Genomic DNA, 16,495 nt, shown 5'->3' with positions numbered 1-16,495 from the left:
CTGCCAGTGCCACCCTGCCAGCAAAGGTCATGTCCTGGCTTCCCAGGAACCTTCAGAGCCCTATGCCATTTGGTGCAGTGGTGTCAGGCAGCCTAGCAGGGGTTCCGTGGGGTCCCTGGGCACATGTCCCGGCCCACAGCTGGATGCCTCTTGGCTTGCTGTTTGGCCCTTGTGACCTTCCTGGTGTGCCTTTGCTCCGAATGCACCCTGACTTTCTTCATACAAGGGGCCAGGCCTGACTTTTCCCCATCTCTGCTATGTGTAGCCTGAGCCTCGTTCTCTGACCCCACAAGTGCCCACACTGCCCCGGCCCCTGGCATCTATGCCACGGTGCCATCAGACCTGAGCTGCTGCTTCACCCAGAGGAAGCCATGGGCCTCACAACCCTGAGACGCACAACAGCAGAACGCATGTGGACTAAGGGGTGTGGATGGGCACCGCCTGGGACTGGGACCACAGCCTGTGCAGCTGGGAGTTGAGCTGGCCCTGAGCTCAGCTCACAGGGATCCTGTGTCCATCCCATGCGTGTTCCTGGGGGAGATCTGGTGTCCGCGAGCACTCTGGGAACCAGAGAGCTGGACCTGGCCAGCAACGCCCCATCTCTGTGTCACCACAGGAAGATATCAGCTCCTAGTGGCCCAGCCACCTCCCAGGGCCACTGTCCCATGAGCTTCCAGAGCTCTTCCTCTGAGGACAAATGTGAGGGTGGCTCCATCAGCCCTGTCCCCCTCCAGCAGCCATGGGTGAGGCCTAGGGGTTGGGGTCCTCCTAGGTCTTGTTCTATGGGGTTAAGTGTGTGCCTCCCTGGTCTCCTCAGCCTTGAGAGCTGACACTGCCCACCAGGTGCTGATGGTGGCTGTGGAGTAGCCAGATGCCACCAGGGCAGGGCTATCTCTCCCGAGATCCATGGGGAGTGAGTGAAGGCGAAATGGAGAGCTTGCTGGCCTTGTCACCTGTCACCAGTGAGGTCCTCCTGCAAACCCACTTCCCAATATCCCAGCAGCCACCCAAGTCCCCTGCTCTCCAAGTGTTGGGGGCTGCACCACGCCTCTTTTCTTCTGCTTTCTGATGTTTTCTCCTCCCATGATGCCTGCTTAGGGTCTGAGTGCAATCAGATGAGGATAGTTTGCTGTTGACCCTCAGGCTTGGGACAATGGTCGCATGGTCTGTCACAGTTGGGGAGCAGGTCAGGCTGCCTTGTTCCCCTCATGCCCTCCTTGTGACACTGTCCCTCTGTGGACAAGGCACCCACTTCTCTCTCTAACCCTAAAGGATGGGGATGGGTGTGTGACTGAGCTAGAAAGGTTCCTGTAGACAATGCTGCCAGTCAGCTGGCTTCTGGCTGGAGGGGAGCTTCTTCCAGGAGAGGAGAGGCACGGGGTGTGGGCCTCGTCTGGTGGGGTGCACAGGGGAGCCCAGCTGGTACTGGATGGGTTCTCCTGAAGGTGCCCAGGTGCTCTCTTCACTGTGCGTTCTCTGCAGTCCTGACTGTGCTGTGACTGCAGTGCAACAGATACCTGGCAGTATCAGGCAGCTGCATGGGTAGGGCAGGGACGGTGCCTGGGTAAGGAATGGTGGATGCAGCCTGTTCTGTCCCTCTCTCCTAGAACCTGTCTTACTCCCAGTGCCTCTCTTTCCCCAGCTGTGAGAAGACAGGAAGTGCACACTAGCCCCTTCCAGGGCTGGCTCTGTGACCTGGGAGAGGGTGGGGAGGGCACCTGGGCCCAGCAAGTTCTGCCTGTCCTCTCATCTGTCCCCAGGCCTCTCCATACCCCAGACACTGACTGGCTTGCTGCATGGTTACCCGCCCTGGGGTATCAGGAGTACAGAGGGGTCAGCCCGGAAGCTCCGGATTGGGTGCACAGGGAAGTATGGCCTTTGGTCCCACCCAGTGCCTTCCCTTCTTTCCCATGGGCAGGTGACAGTTCATGTGGAGATGCATATGCCTCTGTGCCCAGAATCCCAGGGAAGCAGCCCCAGGGAATTTGGATTTTCAGCCTATTGCAATGTCATCCTGTAGCAGCACCAGCCTGACAGCCGGGTGTCTTGCAGTTGGAGGGGTTGAAGGGTGTCTTGTGAGATTCCAGGGGTGGGAGGGACGGCAAAGGCCTCCTCGGGTGCCCACAATCAGGACTGGGCACTTGGTCCCAGGCAACTTGACAGCCTCGCCTGTTGCAGCTCTGCCTGGTGCAGCCTCCTGGGAGGTGAGGAAGATGATGGTGATAAGCAGGAACACTCTTGGTCCCAGAGCAGGTTCCCAAACCAGGAGAGAACGGCTGAGCCGGACCACTCGAGAGGCCAGGGCACCTCCCCGCCACCCCGGCTTTCCCAGTGCCTCCCTTCTCGGCACCCCAACCCCACCTTGGGATTTTCTGTTTCCTCTAATGCTTCAGCCTTGGGTTTTCTAAAACCTGCAATTTCAGGTATCGGTGTAGCAAATGGCTTCCCCATGCCCCTGAGTGTGAGTGTGAGTGTGTCAGAGCTCCCCCGCCCCATGGGTCCTCCTTTGTGGCACTGGTTTCTATTTCACTTGAGACGAGGCAGGAGCATCTGTCTGTCCCCCTGTGCCCTGGCAGAGCCGGGCCTCACAGCTGAGCCGTGCACAAGCAGGATGAGGAGCAGCTGTCTTGGGGGTGGCTGTGCTTGGCACTGAGGTGTAACTGAGACATGGGGTGGGGTGCGCGCCATGGCGAGACTGGGCAGGAAGCTCGGGTGCCCTTTGTTGCTCCTTCACTGGGCGTTCTGGGAGGCCCAGGGCACTTCCGGGCAGGGTGCTCAGCCTGCCCCTCAGGGGCTCCCGCCTGTGCTTAGCCTTGCGCCTGTGGGTCTGCGAGTCCCGGCCCAAATGGACACGGAGCAGCCCCATCGCCGCCCTCCTCTAACCACCTGCCCACCTGCCCCAGCGTGAGGCCGACTGAGGCTCAGCAGCTGCCCTTCGCTCCCACTTTCCAGCACCTGCCCCTGCACACTGCTCTTGCCCTTGGCCACCTCTCTTCACTCGCTGGACCCCCCAGCCATGACCCGGTGGTAGGGTCACATGTCGATGGCTCCTGCTGACTGGTGTGAGTCATACGGTCTCGGCCTGGGATTCACTATCGACAGATGCACCCAGAGCTGGGGGCTCCCACAGTCAGAGCTGGGGGCTCCCACAGTGGCCTTCCAGGTGCTAGCTGGCTGACCCATCAGGCAGTCCCCTCCTCCCACTGTTCCTTTACTTCCCACACTTTATTTTAGTGATTTCCCAAAAGCAGAGTTAGTAATGATGGTCCCAGTCTCGAACCCTTAGCCTGAGACCACAGCAAAACTCAGATAGGCCTCCCAGCAGGTCGATGGCCAACAGCAGCAGGGCCTGGATTTCCTAAGGCACAAGGAGCTCATGCTCCACCCTCTGAGACAGCACCAGCCAAAAAATGTGAGGGCCTGGGAACCCGGCGGGCCTGACCAGCTCAGAGTTGTCCTGGCAGGAGTTGATCCTTAAACCCACTGTGTCTGGTTGCCCTGACGACCCCAGAGAACTGAGCAGTGGGGGCCCACTCCCCCAGGGCCCTGGCATTTCTGTGCGGCCTTCAGGGCCTTTCCATCCACCTTGTGCTCTCAGAATGTTTTCTGCACACTAATTAGGCCTCCTCTCATCCACCTTTGAAAGAGGAGCTCTCTCCCCGGCTAGGGGCTTGAAATGGAGACCTGGGTTTTCCTGGCGGCTGCAGGCAATCACTTAACCCCAGTGACCGCCGGGGACAGGAGGCCAGGCTGATACAAACACAGAACCCCCTTTAATCAGCAGGAAGCGCTGCCATTCTGCGCTGCTTGTTTGGCCGGGGAACTAAACAAACCCATAAAGCGTCGATTTTTCACTGGTAGGTGAGGATTTAGGGAAGTAAAATTCAAACAGGAAAAGAAATTCGTTTAAAGAGCCCCAAGGTGAACAGGCACTCGCCCAGGACTGTCCCCAGGCTCCAGCAGACACCCCGCGGATTGTGGCCCTGCTGCTGTCTGGGGGCAGAGGCAGCCACGCCCCGAAGGAGTTAAGAGCACTTGTGGGGAAGCGGGGCTTCCAGCGCTCTGCGCAGTTACCAGTTCCAAATAATAAGGTGGCATGCTAATTACCCCCCTCCTAATTTACCTTTCTGCTGCACACAGTCGACAGGAAGGCGTACGGGGTGTGCTTTCAGACCTAAACAACTCAGGCTTCGGGGCGGAGGCACCGGGCGGCAGTTCTGTCGCTGCGTCTCTGAAAGGAGCCCACCAGCCAATTAAAAAAGAACCGTTGGCCACTTAAAACATAATCATTACTTCTGTGAATGCTGCTAAATTAAATAAGTGTTATCCGCATGATTTTTTTTTCCCCGAGACTTTGGTTTCTTTTGAAAGAAAACATTTTGTGACTTCTCGAGCAGATCTGTTTGCAACCAGCGTGAGGAATCTGAAATCATTTTTCTTGTACTCTGAAGTTCTTGTCTCCCCCAAGGCTTGTCTTTCACTGGCCAAAGCCAGGGAGCATGGAGGTGACTGGCCATCACCCGAGGATCCCTGCTGCAGGTTGCAGACTGGCTTCAGGCAGAGGCCTGGGCAGACCGGTCTGGACCAGGGCAGCCAGTGTGGGCAGAAACAAGCCTTCCATGGCTCCGCATGCCCTCCTGGCTGTCGTTTGGGCAGTGAAGTTCACGTGACCTACGAAGTCACCATTTTAAAGAGAGTACTTCAGTGGCCTTGAGCACAAGTGCTTTCTCATGCAGCCTTGGCTCTATCCTGCTCCAAGCCCCTAGCCACGCAGAGCCCACTGCCGACCAGCAGCCACACTCCCATCCCCAGTGACCTCCAGCTGGGTCCTGTCTCTGTGGACTTGCTGGTTGTGGAGGCCACGCTGGTGTGGGCTCATTCAGTATTGGTCTCCTCAGGTCTGCTTCTCGCGCTTTGCCTAGAGTGTCTTTATTTTATTGAGCAGATGAGCGTATGTTTGTGAGCTGCAGTGCAATGTTTCCCTGTGCACACAAGCTGGGGAGTAGGCTCCAGGGGTCGGCCTAGCAACACTTCAGGAGGGTGGGGCACAGAGCCAGGAGCAGGCTCTGGCTCCCCTGTGTGCTGCCATCATTGGTGATGCACATTTGAGAATGGCTGTGAGAGGATTTTAAACTCCTCCATTGCTACCTGACACCCCCAAGGTTGTCCCCATGGCAGCACGAGGTGCTTTATCCCCTGACGCAGAGTGGCCTCGCCTGCCCCTGGATCACGTTAGTTCATCTGCTCGGCGGCTGGTGGACACTCGGGTGGTTCCTGGTGCTGGGCCGCTCCCACAGCCACTGCCGAGGACCCCTTTGGGTGCTTTGGGCAGGTACTGGACAGGGCTGCTTCCTTCCTTCCATCTGAGCCCTGCCCCCCATCCCTCCAGCTTTCCTCCTGCCTTTCATGCCTCAGTCTACCCTTTGTGTACTCCAGGGATACCCAACCTCCACCCAGAGAAGAGTCAGACAGACTGGGGACCCTGTCCCTTATGCTGTCCTGTGGCCGCAGCCCCGTGAGTCCCAGGAACAGGATCCCAGAAAGCCTGCTTTTTACCTATCCTGACTCATCAGGTACTGCTGGGGCTCGAGCAAGGGCCCAGCCAACCCCAGTGGGGTGTCCGGAGGAGCCATGCTGGGGCAGGAGTTGGAGAGAAGCCCGTATTTCCCAGTTCCCCATTTTCCAAGGCCACAGACAAGACCCGCATGGTATTACAGTGACTGACACACCCTGGTGCTGCCCGGTGACAACATTGGTCCCCAAGGAGCCTGGTGGCTCTGTCCTGGAGCCTCTGGCATCCTGGGCTGGCTTCTTGGTCAGGGTGGCACAGAGGCAGCATCTGCTGGGCAGGCATGGTGGCCAGGCCTGCCTGTGTGTTGGTGTCCGGATCCCAGGAGGGCCCAGTCCCTGGGTTTGTGTGCTGCAGACACTGACACTGCTTTATCTTGTTTAGGTGACGGAGACGTTGTAAATAATATGTATGAGCCCGACCCGGACCTGCTGGCCAGCCAGAGTGCTGAGGAAGAGACTGAGGACAGCATCCTGTCCCCCATCCCCATGGGGCCACCGTCCCCCTTCCCCACCAGTGAGGACTTCACCCCCAAGGAAGGCTCGCCCTATGAGGCCCCTGTCTACATTCCTGAAGACATTCCTGTCCCGCCAGACTTGGAGCTGCGCGAGTCCTCCATCCCTGGGGCGGGCCTGGGGATCTGGGCCAAGCGGAAGATGGAAGTTGGGGAGAGGTTCGGCCCCTACGTGCTGGCGCCCCGGGCCGTGCTGAAGGAGGCCAACTTCGGATGGGAGGTGAGCATGATTGATCACAGCCATTTATCTTGTGTTCAATCTATTTATAAAGCCAGGCGCAGGGCCGCTGCCCAGGCAGGAGGCTCTGTGGGTCGGAGAGAGCATCCGAATGTCACATTTCCCAGGGTCATTTTATCCTGTAGCCCGCATGACTCGGCTCGGAAAACATCAATGGCCTCGTGGACGCCGTCAGCTCTAGGCTGGAGTGCGCTCCTCCCAGAAATGTGTCTTTCAGAAGCTCATGCCTTAAAACATCCTGCGTCCCTGCCACCTTGGAGATGCTAACATTGCCGCCAAGTGGGTGTGGCTCTGCTCTGGGGCTCCCTTCTGTCCCAGTAGCCTCACACATCGCACACATGCCACGCCTCCTGCCCTGCCTCACGAGGGCTCCCATGCAGGTTTCAGGGACACGAGGTCCTGCCTGTCCCAGGAGAGCAAGAGCCCTTGTGGGTCAGGAAAGGCCAGAGGGGCCGGTGTCTCAGAAGCTGTCAGTGCAGTGTCCAGAGGTGTCCCACTCAGGCCACGAGGGTTGCTGAGCCTGGGTCTGGGGGCCTTTCGGGGACTAGGAGCACCACAAAAGCACCGTTCCTCATGGGCCCCACACAGCCAAGTTCCCGTGGTATTTCTGGCAGGGACCCCTGCTGGGCGGAAAGTGGGAGTGCAAATCCAGATTCCTTCTGGGGTTTCACAGTCTCCAAAATGCTGGACCAAGGTCAGGGCTGGGAAGGGCAGAGTCCAGGGAAGGAAGAGATCCTGGTGGCTAGGCCTGGCCCTCACAGGTGGGGTGGGGGTGAGTTGTGGGAGGCACAGGGGTCCTATCTCCTGTCCCCTACCCCTCAAAGTAGCTTTGGAAAACTCTGAGCTGATCTGCAAACTTTGAGTGTGTGTGTTCTCTTGTTCACGATGCTTTAGGCTCCTCTGACTTTGCATTTGACAACCACATCACCTAGGTCCCTGGAGATGCTGGTTGCACAGTGCCCCCTTCAGGACCCTGGGCAGGCACTGAAACCCAGGGGGGAGCTGGGTTGTATTGCTGGGCCCTTCTGGGTGGCGGGGGTGGCTCTACGGCCCAGCACTAAGGCCCAGCAGAGTTCTTTCCTTTCCAGTGGGGTCTGTGGGGTCCCTGGTAGCATAGGGTCTTATGTGGCTCTTGGTCATGGACACTTTTACCTCAACATCAATCTGAGCCCCTAGCTCTTTTGAGGGCTCTGATGATCCAGGTGGGCTGTCAGATGGACCAGGTGGCCCAGCGGACAGGTACAGGAATAGTCCAGCATGATGGTGTCCCCAGCTCCGTACACTGCTAGTGTGAGTGGTGGCTTGCGTCCCCTGCCGTCCAGAGGTAGCAGGTGCAGTGTGTGTATGGGGCTAAAGTTCAAGGTCACCTTGGGGTCTGGCTGGCCAGGGGCCAGGGATCGAGCAGAGGTAGGAGAGGAAGAGTGTGGAGTCGCAGGCCTCTGGTGGCATGTGACCGGTGCATCATGGCCCACACGTCATCGTCCTCATGGGCCCGAGGAAAGCATTTTTTAAAACACATGACAGGTGAGTGTTTGGGGCTGTGCACTGGAATTGGCCCTTGCAGCAGTGGCTTGGTCTGGCCTCCCTGCTGGTGCAGGCGAGCATTTACGGGTATTTGTTTGAGGCACTTAAAAAGGTTGGGACTGTTTAGTTAGTAGGTGGCTCCGAGATGCTGTAGGGTAAATGAGCCCTATGGGTAGTACTGTGGGCGACCTTGAGGTGACTTTGTTCTTGTCTGCTCTGATACAGGTTTCTGTTTGCTTTTACTTTTTTTTTTTTAATTTTAAAGAAATGGCCGGTATCGCCTTGGCTCCCATGGTGCCAGGCCTGGTACGGGCCGTCGCTATCACCTGCCTGTGCCTGTTCACTCTGCAGTGTTATTTATTCTCCGCGGACGTGAGGGCGCGTCCCCTCCTCTAGTGCCTCCCACTTCTGCCAAGAGCTTTGTCTTGTGGTCGTGACCCGACAGCTTCCTTTCATGCCAGGCTCAGAAATATGCCCTCACCTCCACGTCCTCAAACAGTACTCCAGATGTACCCGCCGTGATCTTGTCTGACCTTGCTTTCTTTGAGAGTTCAGGACCCCAATACCCTGCTGCGTGATGGCCCCTGGGCTTTCTTCCTGCCATCAAACAGCCAGAGCTGCCATTCCTGTTGTGTAGTTGTGCTTGCAGCTGCGGGCTGGATTGGACGGGAGGAAGTGGCTCCTGAGGGCTCAGGCTGAGCCACCTTCACCCGGGGTCAATGACAAGGTGCACTGGGCTCTTTAGCTACAGTTTCTGGGCAGGGAAGCCGAGGTTGCCTCCTGGGCAGGCTGAGTGGAATTTTCCACTTGTGTCCTGGAACGCTGGGAGCTGTTTCGCCGTATTTCTTGGCTTTCCTGGAGGTACACAAGCTGCTGGGGAGAGACACCCAGTGGCAGGTCTCCCCTCCCCTGGGGTGTTCCCTGACTTCCTCCAGACGTGCCTTATCAGCTGATCACAATACAGCAGGTGAACTCGGGGATGGAAATGGCTCAGTGTGTGCTCCGTGACTAGCTGCAGAGGGGCCTCCTAGAACTGACACCACAGGTGGCCCTGCTGCCCTCCACCTGGCCCAGGCTCTGGAGGGCCTGGGGTGGCAGAATCCACCCCTGGAAGATACTGGAGGACAAGCTCCAGCTTCCATGCTCAGTGTGGAGCCAGGGCTGTCCTAGGCAGACATGGGCACGATCTCACCCTGGTCCTGAATTTGACTCCTAATTGTTCTCCTTTGCACTGGTAACCAGATTTTCTGAATCAGAGAAATTGGATTTTGTTGTCATTAACAAAGAATCCATTTACAGTAGAGAACAAGTTATGGCATTTTAGCAAAGATGATGAGAATTTGAGGGAACCCAGCTTGGTTTTAGTACTCAGAGCCTGGGCATCCAGACCAGGGTGATCTTGGGACCAGGTGCTCTGGGGCCCTCTTTCCCCCAAGTGCTTTGGAGCCATCAGGACTGGATTCCTTGTTATTTCGGAAGGAAAAATGTCCCACGTGAGATGCCTGCCCTAGACTGATGGTGTGTCCTGCATGGGTGTGGGAGCAGTGCTTGGAAGGGCCCGCTGGGTGTGGTCTGTCAGGATGACCCCTCCCCACCCCGGCTCCCAGCCCTCCATTTGGATGCTTGGCTTGGCCTGCCCCCAACATCACACCACACCTGCCCACCCCACCGCTTCCCTGCCTGGAGTAAATCACCCTGTGATTGCACTTTATTGCCCTGGGGTCTGGGAAAACAATGATTTTGATCATTAGTTGAGTAAATCATGACATTTATCATGGCGCTGTTTATTCTGCTAGTGAAGGGATGGCTGCAGAGATAGCCCAGGGGAGCCAGAGGGGGCAGCCTGGGGGCCACCTGCCGAGGGAGGTCTGCGGCTGTGGACACAGGATTCCACTGACACTGGCCACCATCTCCCCCAGCTCTGCCAGATTCTTGGTGAGGGTGTACTCCAAAGTCAGTCTCAAGACTCCCACAGTGCCTGGCCTGGAACTGGCACTCAAGCATTGTCACGGAATAAACACATTTACCTATGTTTGAAGAGCCATGGCCTGATGGGGCTTGAATTATCCAGAGAGTTTACTCAAGTGGACCGCCACATCCCCTGGCACGACCAACAGAATATTAATGGACATAATCATCTGTTTAATAACAAATGGGCTAGGCATGGGCCAGGGCCTGCAGGAAGCTCTGTGGCTACTGGAGAAAAAACTCTGGAAGCCCCAGGCTGCCTCAGTTTCCCTGTGTAACAACCCCTGGGCCATGGGAGGTTTTGGTGAGGGTCAGGAGCAGTCAGGGACCCCCAGGTACACAAAGTGGGAAACTTCTGCAAAGTGAGCATGAACACATCATCCTAACACCAGCCTTGCAGTGCTGCATGGGCTGGAGAGGAGGCACGGTGGGCACACGTTCTCCTCAACACGTGTTCCTGTGGGAGAGAGAGGAAGCATGAGTCTGGATGTCCATTTGGTGTCCAAAGCTGTAGCCTGAGGATGCTGGGTCAATGGGGTCTGTTCCCAGGACCTGAGGTGTCCTGCCAGGTGGCCAGGCTTCCAATGGGCTGGTAAAGGCACCGTGGCCCAGCACAAACTGCGGCCAAGAGATCCAGCTGCACTGCACACTGAGAATGTACTGGAGAGGCTGAGGCTGTGCAGCAGGGCAGACAGGCAGCGTCGCCGAGCCCACAGCGGCACTGGCCTGCAGATTGGGCACCGGCTGGGTCTCAGATGCAGCCTCAGGAGCTCCAAGGCATGCAGGGCCCCCTGTGCCCGCCTCTCTGGCCATCACATCTTTCTGCACCGCCTCCACTCTCCCCACACACAGGATCTGCCGCTGCAGGCCTTAGGCGAGGCGCTGAGCAGCTGTGTGTCGGGTCCCACACAAGTCCTTCCCTTGGCTTTTGCAGGAAGTGCTGGCCAGACCCTTGTGGCTCTACGCTGCCTGGACCTGCTGCTCTGGGGAGCTGACATTAAATCCACAAGAGAGTCCTCCATCACAGCTTCACACCCAGGCCTGTGCTCTTAGATCTCATGGCGCACACGCAGCCCTGAGGCCTGTGTGGATGCTCTGGGCTGGGTGGACTAGCAGCATCATTGCCTGTGGCTTGTTAGCCATCTGGAATCCAGCCCCTCCCCGACCCGCTGAGTCACCGCGTGCCTTTGGACAGGATCCCCAGTGATTCATGGGCACAGTACAGTCTAGGAAGACAGGCCAGACAGCAAATGCCCAGCGGATGTGTCTGCTTGGGAAGGGGGCAGCTTCTGGGTTTGTTGGAAGCAGGGGCGTCACTCACTGGGTCTGCCTCCAGCGACCTGCGAGAGTGCTCAGCCTTCCTATTCCCAGGGGTCCCACTCCTGCCTCAACCCACAGGGACAGGCAGCAGCACCCACCCCTGCAGGCTCAGCCATTCCTGGGAGAACGGGGCTTATGTCCTGAGTTAGCTGGCCTACAGGCTGAAGGCCTCTTCTGTGCTAGGGAACTGTCCCAGCCAGGGGCCTCTGCCCTAAGACCCCCCAGCTCGGGAGGACCCCAGCAAGGTGGGCTGGGGACTTCCTGTGTGCATGGGTCACCCCCAAAGAGCTCACCTAGCCAAGGAGCAGGTGCAGCTGTCACCCTAGCCATGCAGCTGTTTGCAGAAAGTGAGTGTAAGCCAGTGCCTCTCCCCCATCTGCTGTCCCCAAGGCCCGGAGCATTCCCCAGGGCCTTGCCCAGGTGATCTCGGTCTAGGTCCACTGGACTGTGGGCAGGTCGGGACATTACCTGGCTTATCTAGGAATACTGGGGTTAGAACCAAAAGTGCCAGCAAATCTCTCCCGGGACCAGGGTCATGACAGCTCCCGGAAGATTCTTATTACATGCAGGGTGTAGACACTGACCTGGAAAGAGACGGGAGAACCTCCTACCCTGGCATCAGAGTGCTGGGCACAGGAGGCCAGGTGGCAGGGCCATAGCTCTGGGCGGGAGGCATTGCAAGGGGCCTGTGGGAGCAGCTCGGTGCTGCCTTGATGGACTCAAGAGCGACCAGAGATGGTGTGCAGGTAGTGGTGCTCCCCCCACCCGCAAACCCTCCCTTGCACCCCACGTGAGTGGCACTCGTGCCCGCCATGTCGAGCTCACACAGCTCTGCCCCACTGACCCAGGGCAGGGCTGGCTGCCTGGCCTGCATGACGGTGCTCAGCCCACACACTCCTGTTATGTTTTGCCCTTTCAGACCCCCGCGGGGAGGGCAGTGCCACTCCAGCATCTGTCCGTGGCAGGAGCCTGGGGAGGCCAGGGTGTGGGAGGACTGCTGCACTCGATGCCCACTGAGTCACAGCTGGGCACCTCATCGGCTTACACTGTGCTCGTCCCTGACACCCTTCCTCTCCGTGGCTGCCGCAAACACTCCCGGAGCACTCAGGTGGCCGAGTGGCCAGGGCCCTGTCTGGCTGCTGGGGGAGTTTTATTTAAGGCCAGGAAACGTGACGGGGCTTTCCCCCAGTGACACCACTGCCCCGAGTGGATATACATGGCCAGTGTCTGTTCTGCCACGTGCACCTGGCAGAGAAGCTTCAGCAGTGGGCGCCCCAGCTGGGCCACCAGCGAGTGGTGTGTGTTGGGAGAGTCCCATATCCTCCTGTTGGAATGAGCTGACCTGGAGGCTCAGTGAAGTCTGGGGGAGAATCCTGGGGCCACCCCCTTTCTCCAGGCTGCCTCCAGGAATACAGCCACAAACCCGTTCCCACTTCTCCCAAGCACCCTGACATCAGCTGGGACGTTTTTAGCCCAAGAATGCCACAAAATCCTGCTCTATCTTCAGCCCTGCTCCACAGCCCGGGTATATAAGGAATTTCAGAAAAAAGGAGAGGAATGACTAAGAATACCTCCTCCATGGCTCTCCTCCACTTCCTTAAGGGGTAATAACCCAGCCGCAACCCGGCAGAGGGCACTTGCTTTAAATAGCGTGTTCTGATTCACAGGCGAAAAAGGGAAATAAATGTTTTCTTTTCATATTTGAGAGACGTCCACATATGCCAACTTCTTACATGGTATTTTACCATCCACATCACACCCCCAGGACAAGCCCAGCCCTCTGTGTGCACCAGGGATGGCACAGCCAGGCTGGCTGGCAGAGGGAGGTCTGCTGCTCCCAGAGTGCTCGCCTCCCCTGGGGCTCCCTCCATCCATGGGTGAGGCCCCTCCTTGGCCCTTTGCTTTCCCCTCCTCGCTCCCTCCTTTCTGCTTTCTTTAAGGAGAATAAGGGTTGTGCACTCAGGGAACCCAACAGAGGCACCTGTGCTCGCTGGGCTGCACATGCCTGGTGGGCTGGCGTGGTCCCAGAGTCCTGGACCAGAAATAGGGAGGCCTTACGGGGCACCTGCCATGGGAGGCTCTTTCTCCCCTGGCAGGCAGCTCCGCTATGAGCACAGCCATCCTCATTTGGTTAGGAGCTGAGGCCGAGGACGCAGGGGCCGGCTCCAGTCTCTATTGGGCAGGGACACTGGGCAGGGGCAGCTGGCTGTCTGGACCACTGGGACAGGAAGCCATGGCAGGGACAGGTGGTGGGGACTGGAAGCCAGTGAGGCCCTGACTGGTGGGTGAGGGGCAGATGATTCGTCAGGGCCAGCATGGGCTCCAAACCTGGTTCTGGTTCCTCCCAGGAGCTGTGTTTCCTCATGGGTAAGACAGGTCTCCAACTCCTGCCCCTTGGGTCGTAGTGGGCCTGGTGGGGATGAGTTAATGCTCCCCAGGCAGTGCCCTTGTTTATGATCCAGTAGTCCTAGACCCTAGAGAGCACCACTATCTGTCCCAGGTCCTGCAAGCCAGGATGCCCAGGACCCTCAGAGGATGGAGAAGAGCTCAGGCAGAGCCCTGACCCCGCCGTCAGCCTGTGGGGTGCAGTGCAAGACCCCCAGGACCCCTCACTCTTTCAGTCTCTGAGGTGCACTCCTCAAATGACTATACTGAGAGCCCAGGGCTCTTGCAAAATGATATTCCAGGCACACCCTCTGCCCACTGTCCAGGATTCCTGGAGTGGGTGGGTCCTGGGAATCTGCATTCTACTAGCATCTGAGGATGTAGGCCCTGGACTGCTTCATTGGCCCTGCAGCCAGCCTCCTCTCTGCCTTCCCACTCATGTTCCCAAGGCTGCCATCTGGCGCAGCCTCCAGCTTTGGAGCGGACCTCACCCATTGTGGACACACAGGCAGCATGGCGCTCAGGTGACTGGGACCTTGGCTGCCAGCAGAAGGGGGATAAGTCAGGCTGATGTGGACCTCGTGGTCCACATGATGTCTGATGCATCATCTCAGGCATCTGAGCCCAAGGGGGTCCTGGCAAGGCTGGCACTGCTCACCCCACATGCCCAGGGAGGGCAACCCCTAGCGATCCCTTGGTGTCGTCCTCAGCACAAGTAGCGTTTCAATCTGAGTTATTTCCTGGGGCAGTAGCACAGTGAGCAGGGGAGCCAGGGCCCTCTGAGGGTGGGGCCGCTGTGGGGTCACGAGAGCCCCTGGTGTTCCAGGCCATAAAAGGTGTCCCAGACATGGCCAGGACGTGAGCCCCATGCTCCCTGAGCCAGCAGAGGACAGAGATTCCTCCCAGCCAGGATATGCTGCTTATCAGGGGTGATGGGAATGCTTGTGAGCACAATCCCTGGGGCAAGAATGTGCTTATATGAGTCCTACCACCTTGGCTGTGGCCAGAAGCCAGGCAGCTTAGAGGCTGCCTAGGGGTGGAGGGCCACAGGATGGACTCCTGACCTGGCTCAGGACACCTGGGCTCCTTCTCTCAGCCCTTTTCAGAGACACCCTGGCTTCTCTCCAGCCAAGGCATCTGCACCAAGCTCCTCGCAGTGTGCCGTGGAAGGACTGTCCACCTGGACCTGCTTCTCATGCTGTCCAACGTAAAGTGGATGGCATGGCCACGGTGACTCTGGCTTGTCACTAGGATACAGTCCGAGGCTCTTCCTTGTGTCTCTGCCCGGCAGCCTCTGTGGGCTCCCACTCACCTGCAGCCCCAGCTTGGCATGCATGAGGCCTCAGGGCGCAGTGGGCATGGTGGGCAGCACCCATAACGCTGTGTCCGATGTATGAAAAAGACCCAGCCTCCAGTGGCAGTGGCCTGGCCGTGCTCAGGCATCTGTCCCCAGCTGTACCCCTCAGGCCGGAGCTGGACAGAGTCAGGGATTACCGGCCAAGCGGGCTGCAGGAACCACCCTTTGTCAGCTCCACCACCATGTCTCTCCCTTCTGGGCTAATGCCCAGTTTAATTGTACATCCCATTGTGTCTTCCCTGCTCAAATCAGGTTTGAAAATACCTACATCCACTCCTTTCCCATTTAGATCTCTCTAAAGTCCATTCTGGCTTATCAGCACAGTAATTTCACGGGCAGAGCTAAGATTTCTGCCATTTAGGCCCCAGGCATTGTCTGTCTCAGAGGCAGCTGAGATAAACCCTCGCCCAGAACAAAGTCGAAATGACCTTTTACAAGTAGCAGCGGCCTTGTTTCCCTCTAGACTAATTTATCAGCCTGCGTTTTGGCTCTGGTGCTCAGCGGAGGCCTGAGAGCGTGCGGGGAGAGTCGGGTATGGGGATTAGGATGCTTGGCCGGTTGGTTACTGGTTTCCAGCAGCACCTCCAGAGTCCGTGGAATTAGACTGCAGGTGGCCAGGAGAGGGAGAGAGCGGCGTGAGTGGCAGCCGGCTATGTGGCAGAGGGTGGGCCTTGGGGTCTGGGGTCTGGTGGATGGCCACTCCCTCCCCAGCTGTCGACAGAGTGAGCAGGGCCACGGATGTGGATAATACGAATGGGCTACAGGCTCTGGAGTCCCCGACCCCAGCCTTAGGGTCTTGGCTCATTTTCATGATTACAGCTCAGGGTTTGTCTCGGGGACCCTGCCTGACCCCTGCCCACACCCCAGAAGAAAGAGTGGGGAGAGGCCAGTCAGACACCTGGCAGCTAAGATGGCGTTTCTAGAAGGTTCCAGTTGCCCCTGTGGGTGCTGGGCCCAGCCTGACATCAGCCTTAGTCATTGAAGATTTGTCCGGAGTCTGGTGGAGGAGAGAAGCCATCGAGACCAGAAGCACAGCAACACTGTGGCTGGGCGCCAAAGCCTGCATGACCGCAGGTGGTGGTCCATGGACCTGGGGTGGAGGACACAGCTCTGCTGTTCCTGGACACACCTGCCGTACTGCCAAGTGTCCCGCACGGTCCTCACAGAGGGGCTGTGGTACACTTCCTCGAGGATAGCCAAGCTGGGGTCAGCAGGCCAGGCCAGGCCTCCCAAGGTCTGGTGCGGGTGGAGCAAACAGCTGAGCCTTACTTGGATTCTTTCTGCAGAAGTGGGGGCTCACCTATCTTTCCAGGAGAAACCACACTGTGACAATGGAGACAGTGACTCGTCACACACCGGGTAAGGCCCAGAAGAGGAGGGAATGGGGCTGCCCGGATACCGCCCAGCCTCAAGACCCACAGCCAGCCCCAGACCCAGGACCTGGGCTGGGTATTTTAAAACAATCTTCATTGGTGGGATCTGTAGGAAAGTCCAGGGTCCCCAGTGGTGCTTTCTGTTCTCCAGAACCTCAGCAGGCCTTGGGGTCTCAGAACGAAGAGCCCCAGAGGAGAGAGCCGCTGAACATCTCTATCCTCACCTCATCTTCTGCTCGACCTAAAG

General features: G+C 58.0%; 1 protein-coding gene across 5 annotated transcripts in view; it reads left to right on the top strand.

Moving 5' to 3' along the window:
• Prdm16 (PR/SET domain 16) overlaps positions 1 to 16,495 on the top strand; it is a 279,740-nt gene that overhangs the window by 92,402 nt on the left and 170,843 nt on the right. For all 5 annotated transcript variants that reach the window (XM_010627786.2, XM_010627787.2, XM_010627785.2 and 2 more), the window contains exon 2: positions 5,954 to 6,303. In XM_010627786.2, coding sequence (XP_010626088.1) covers positions 5,977 to 6,303 — 327 coding nt within the window. In that variant the 5' untranslated portion in view covers positions 5,954 to 5,976. The remainder of the gene's footprint in view (positions 1 to 5,953; positions 6,304 to 16,495) is intronic.

The sequence above is a fragment of the Fukomys damarensis genome, unplaced genomic scaffold (assembly GCF_012274545.1).
Source record: "Fukomys damarensis isolate Sample0158 unplaced genomic scaffold, DMR_v1.0_HiC HiC_scaffold_23, whole genome shotgun sequence".
NCBI lineage: Eukaryota > Metazoa > Chordata > Mammalia > Rodentia > Bathyergidae > Fukomys > Fukomys damarensis.
The sequence above is the reverse complement of the archived record's forward strand: the minus strand, read 5'-3'. Positions and strand labels throughout refer to the sequence as shown.